This window comes from Carya illinoinensis, chromosome 9 (assembly GCF_018687715.1).
Source record: "Carya illinoinensis cultivar Pawnee chromosome 9, C.illinoinensisPawnee_v1, whole genome shotgun sequence".
Classification (NCBI taxonomy): Eukaryota; Viridiplantae; Streptophyta; class Magnoliopsida; order Fagales; family Juglandaceae; genus Carya; species Carya illinoinensis.
This window is the reverse complement of record NC_056760.1, coordinates 3,670,136-3,676,145: the sequence shown is the minus strand read 5'-3', so window position 1 is coordinate 3,676,145 and position 6,010 is coordinate 3,670,136. Positions and strand designations below refer to the sequence as shown.

Sequence of the window (6,010 nt, the reverse complement as noted above, 5' to 3'; positions counted from 1 at the left end):
TACAACTACTACCACTAGAAGATAAATTTTATTCAAAAGCTCTACCAAATCCTGATAAGATTGAAAGCAAAGCGTTTTGGACACAGAAATAACGGATCGAGGATTAACCCTTCAAATTTAAAAATTATTAAAAAAGAAAAAGAAAAAGAAATTATACAAATCGTAAATCAAACCACCCCCCCCTTCTGTTTCTTGGAAGCATCCCCCAAGAGCTTTCATTTATATGATTGCATGCACTGTATAGAGGGGGCAGGCAGAAAGAAAGAGAGAGAAACTTGCCATTTAAATATATTTTCTTTCTCTTGATAGGGTAACAGGGTTAGACATATAAGTTTGGCTCCTCTCCTATAGACTTGATAGCACCCACCGTCCACATGCAATGTGGTCTACCTGTTATGGATAAATCATAATCTACTCCGGTCTTAAAAGGTGCTGCATGGGTACTGCGTATTCTGTGATATCTCTCTTATTTTTTTTTTGGTGTTTTTATTCAAATTAATTAAGCATCAAATGAGAAAGATACGTGCTCATAAATATGATAAAATTCATTTTAAATCTATCTCTCTTTTATTTAATGTCTATTTTCGCAATTAAGTTTAAGAAGTGGAGTAATTCACTTAATTATATGATGAATATTGTTATATGTATTGACAGTTTAGTTTTATAGGATTTACAGTTTTACTTATAAGACTCATTTTGTTATTTTTTTTTTAAATTTAAATTTTCAAAGTATTAATAATTGGCATGGTAAAAATAATTTTTTTTTTTTATATACATTTTGCATTTTCTTAGACAATCGTTAGTGCGTAAATGTGAATTTACGAATCACCAATCAGAAGAGGGTGGAATCTGCCAAAAGCAAAAGTAAATCTGCTAAACATAAAGGTTCCTGCTATGGGCGCTAGCTTTTTCCCAATCTTTTAAAATGGAGGTAGAGCTGTTGAACTTTGGAAGCCACAATAATGATCGGCGATTTAAAAATAAAACAAAATACTGCTGAGCCCACTGGGAGGAATATGCCACAAGCCCATGAAGCAGCCTCTCTCTCTCTCTCTCTCTCTCTCTCTCTCTCTCTCTCTCTCTCTCTCTCTCTCTCTCTCTCTCTCTCTCTCTCTCTCTCTCTCTATATATATATATATACATATAATGTCAGTTTTTGACCTCACCTTATTTTTCATTCTACCTTGTTTTGGTGGATAACTTGTAATTTTTTTTTTTTAAAAAGTGTGTTTTCTGCAATCATCATCAAAGCATATTGAAAGAATCGCATATATGCTTATTTATTATATGGTGCAATCATTTTGGGTTCACCTAATGACTTCATGATCTCCATGAAATTATGTAATATTACTGTCTTTATTCCTTTATTTTTAATGATTTGGTTTGGAATGAAACTTCAAAAAACAAACCCTTTTTGAATTTAATGACCAGAGTTGCTAATATTCCTAATTTCCCATCATGGCAGACATTGAATTGAAGTTGCATACCAAAAGACTTGCATTATTTTCCGAGACACCAAAAGTTCCGTGACCGGCAACCAAAGGAATCGCCCCTAATGTCGTTCCATTTAAAAGTTGGTCCGCTTCACAAGGGCTGCTACAGTCGCAGGTTAACTGCAGCTAGTTTCTGCTTTTTAAAAGCTTAGATTACCTCCGGATAATCTCCACCAAACAGAGCCTTATTAGACATAAACCCCAGAAAAATCAAAAACTAAAAAAGAACTCTACCTTGAACATCCAACCGATTTGCATGAAGAAAAATCATGTAAAAGATATTGCAAAGTCATGAAAGGGTGCTCAAAGATCTCATTAAGTACATTCTTTTCTTCACAGTATCTTAAAGCCTACATCAGTTGGGAAGAAGGGGAGGGGGTGGGGGGACTAGGCATGCCTGTCTCAAACAGATTGTCATCATCCTGCATTGTTAGTCCTACTATACATGGTAAATGAAAGGAAAAAAAGAACACAACAAATAATCCACAAAAGTCAACTGATTCTTTTTATTCCAAGCATTACTCTGATGATTCTTCTTCTACTTCAACTGACCTCCGGATAAAAGGAGGTGGTGGGGGATCAACTGTCAATGTGCCTTCTAATACCTTAACCACCTCTCCCATAGAAGGTCTCATAAATTCATTGCTTTGAAGACACCAAAATGCAACTCTCAATGCACGCTCCAGCTCCTCCAAATTTGCCCCACCATCAATAGCTTTATCTACTACAGTCCCTGCCCGTCCCTCCATCCATTCCTTATAGGCCCACTCACCAAGGTTCCCAACTTCTCGACACCCACTGACCAATCTCAAAACCATCTCACCAAAATCCTTCACATCCTTTTCTGCAGAAAATTCATGGTCTGATTCCCCACCATTTACTCTCCAAAGACCAAATTCAGTCACCTTAGCCTCTAGATTTTCATCTAAGACAACGTTTTCACACTTCAAATTCCCATGGCTTACAAACTCCCTACACCCTGCGTGCAAATAACAAACAGCCCTTGCCACACTTACGCATATGTCAATCCTCTTTCTCCAATCCAGCCTCTTGCTCAATTTAGAATCTTCAATGTATCTCTCCACAGAACCATTCTTTACATATTCATAAACCAAAAGTCTGTGACTTGATTCACAACAATAGCCCTCCAACTTCACAAGATTTTTGTGGTGAATATTTCCGATTTTTGATACTACACTACGGAACTTTCTTTCTTCTATGTTACCTTTCAGGTCTTTGATTGCAACGGGTTGGTTGTTCGGTAGCATGCCTTTGAACATCTTCGGTCCTATTTGGCACTTGAAATTCCCTGTAAGGTCCTTGAGTTCAGAGAAGGATAACACAATTAACCCCTTTGAGTTATGGCCTGTGTAAGCTAATAATACTCTCTTCCAAATTGCAGTTCTTCTTTTGTAGACGAAGAAACCAAATACCAACTGAAATACAAAAAACACAGCCAAGGTGCCTGAGGACACTCCAATTAGACAAGGGATGCAATGCTTATAAGCCTGTATGGGTGGAGAATGAGCAGGGGAAACTACGTTGAGATTGGGATTAACAGCTAAAGGATCTGAACATCTCTTGACAAAAGATATTGAGCGAACAGAGGGGTCCGAATAACCAGTGACATACTGAGTTCTCTTCAGTCGGCATTCTCCTGATCCATCATTTGTGAATGTTGCAACCGTACAATGTGGATCATTTACGCACAAGTTTTCACACTGCTGTAAACTAGTTAGGATAACTGAATCTTCTGGTGGGTATATCCCATATAGATTGGTGTGCTTATACACGATCATATTGGAATTTGATTGGCACTGCTGATATGTAACTAAACATTTTGAGTTAGCGTCTGTTGTAACTTTAAACGGACATTTACAGTCAGAGGAGCCCGTTGAAGTGAGGACACAGATACCACGCTGTCCACATGTTGCAAATACATTGCACTGGTTCTCAACAGCTTGCCAGACCGACCTCCAAGCATGTGATGCTTCTGCCCATGAGTATAACCGGAGATTACCATCAACATCCAACCGAAGAAACCGGTATTTTACAGAGTCATTGTGATCTTGTCCAAACACGGACCAAACAAGTTTCAGTCTATGGTCACGGAGTTGCAGCGCTCCTCTAGAGGTCAGGGAAGCAGTGACATTTGAACTAATGGGGCTTCCACCTGTCCAGTAGATAACATGACTTTCCCACCTTAATTGTAGCTGGCCAGAAGCATTTACATAAAGACTGAAGTAACTAGACGTGGAATTTCTGCTTGCAGCTCGAAGTGTTTGAAAAACAGATAACGTCTGTCCTGGAAGAAGAGTGTCGGATGGAGTATCGAAACTTTGCCAGCGGACATCTTTCTCGCTGTTCAACAGAACAAGATTTCCATCATCACGAAGAACAGCTGAAACAACTGATAACATGCTTGTTTGGCTGGTCCAAACAGCCATTCCCTTAACTGAATCAAACAAAACCAATTCTCCATTCTGGCTAAGCTGAAAATAAGACTTGTTACCGACTGTGACATCAACGCCAGCAACCCAAACAACCTTCCTTTCTGCAACCGGAATAGAATCCGAATTGAAACAGATCCCTATGCTGTATTGATTAGGTTGATCCGAAAGGTTAAAGAATCTAAGCGCAAAATCACCATTGGATGAGACCCAAAAGTTATTCTCAGCTACAGAAAGGTTTGAACCCAAGGGAATTTGCCCAACCGCAACAGTAAGTAGCAAAAGTCCAACCGAGAAATATAGCAGGAAAGGCGATTCAAGTGGATACATGTCCCGTTTAAGCATATCTGAATATGCTTAGAGAAGAAGAAAATAAACAGAACGATCAGTTTAACTGCTCTTCATAGTTCATTTAGACTATGTTACAGCTAATTGAACCTAATTTCAAAATAAGCACAAAGTAGGAAGAGCCCAGATTTCCGACACAGAGCATCATGCAGACTGTGAGGGAAAAAGAGTTCAAGATAACAACCACTTCTAGCATAAATTATGGGTACAAAATCAAACACGTTGAACCACATTTCAACATTTTTTTCTATAAAAAAACCACATTTCAACATTTATTAGGTACAACGAGGTGGCAGTTTTTCCAAGTTTCAGTCAGACAAACAACACTCAGGATGAACCAAACTGCTGATTCAGCAGGAAACTAAAAATATTCAGAGTTTGGTACCTGAAAGAATAGTCAAGGTCCCAGAAATTCAAGAGGGCCGCCTGGAAATGCCACCACCATGACTCTCGCAAAACTATCCAAAGCTCTCACCTTTGGGCCCATAGCATTATATTTGACATGCGAAACCAATGAGGGATGATTTGAATAGCATATAACCTAGTCAAGTGAGGACTGGGGTTACGTAGAGTAAAAATTGGGCTGTAGCCTGCAAAGGAAGGAAGAAGGAAAAGAGTGTATTTTTTTTTTTCTCTTTCCCGTGTTAAAGAAAAGTGGGGATGGGATTGAAAATAATGGGTCTGGGATTGAAGCCGAAGAACTTTGATGTACACATGGGACCCAAAAACTAGGCCAATGGGATGCACATTCAGGCAATGCAATCACTTTCAAGGCTCAAAAGGGTACGGCCCTTTTCAGTGATATTGCAGGCATACTAGCTGTGATAGACAGAGGAGAAGAGTCACCGGAGAGGTTGGAGTTACAGTACGGAACGTAAGGGGGCACTGTGTGAAAGCAAGCAATTCTTGGGTGACTGGGTAGCACAAAAAATAAAGGGTTTTTTGATTCTTGAAACGCTCTTTGCTTGTTCTTTTTAATTTTTTAAAAAAAAATTTCCATCAGGTGACATTATTTACACTGAGATAAGCCACTCTAGAGTGTAGACAAGAGACCGCCTCGAATTTTGAGACCGTCGGACGAAGGAACGTGGACTCCGGCTCCACCAAAAGGTCCAAAACACCTTTTGCCAATTTTAAAAAAAAAAAAAAAAAAAAAAAAAAACATAAAATAAAATTCGTACACACCTTGTAGAAAGTAATGCTTTTCCTGTACAATGGTATTTCTAATTCTTACCACAATTTGTACTTGATTAATGGGTTACATACACAGTATTCCGACCAAACACATCCACACCACATGGCTGCTGAAAGTTTGAAACAGATTACTGGAGAAATCCCAGCTGTCTTCGAAAGTAATATGAGAAAAAGCATGGTTATTACTAAAATGAAGTAAGATGTACGATACGAGAAGATAATTCTCAAAGGCATCATCATCAATTAAAGTGGGAGTGGGAAGAGATATTCTCTCTCCTTTTTTTTTTTCTCGTAAGGCACACGAATTAAAATAAAGGAATTATGCAAAAGGACTGTTGGGTGCATGCAATGCGAGAAAGTAGCTTTTCCTTCTCTCGAGTTCTCGATTGCAGTGGACCCTACGCCTACTGGCTAATTCATACCCATGCGGACGGCCGATGGGAAACTTTTGAAACAAAAGCTGAAACATGTATTAAAGCTGATTCATACTTATCAAAAAAAATATATATATATATTAAAGCTGAG

The 6,010-nt window shown here is 38.6% G+C and overlaps 1 protein-coding gene across 2 annotated transcripts; it reads right to left on the bottom strand.

Annotated features, from left to right (window-relative positions):
• Positions 1-1,779: 1,779 nt before the first annotated feature.
• On the bottom strand, positions 1,780-5,285 carry LOC122277425 (G-type lectin S-receptor-like serine/threonine-protein kinase SD3-1). 2 transcript variants are annotated; one of them, XM_043087393.1, is made up of 2 exons: positions 4,677-5,285; positions 1,780-4,299 (listed from the first exon to the last, which is right to left on the bottom strand). In XM_043087393.1, exon 2 carries the CDS (start codon positions 4,286-4,288, stop codon positions 2,012-2,014), a length of 2,277 nt encoding a protein of 758 aa, XP_042943327.1. In that variant the 5' UTR covers positions 4,289-4,299; positions 4,677-5,285; the 3' UTR covers positions 1,780-2,011. The 2 variants fall into 2 exon arrangements, with proteins under 2 accessions (XP_042943327.1, XP_042943328.1); XM_043087394.1 differs by having other exon boundaries at positions 1,780-4,290.
• Between the last annotated feature and the right edge of the window lie 725 nt (positions 5,286-6,010).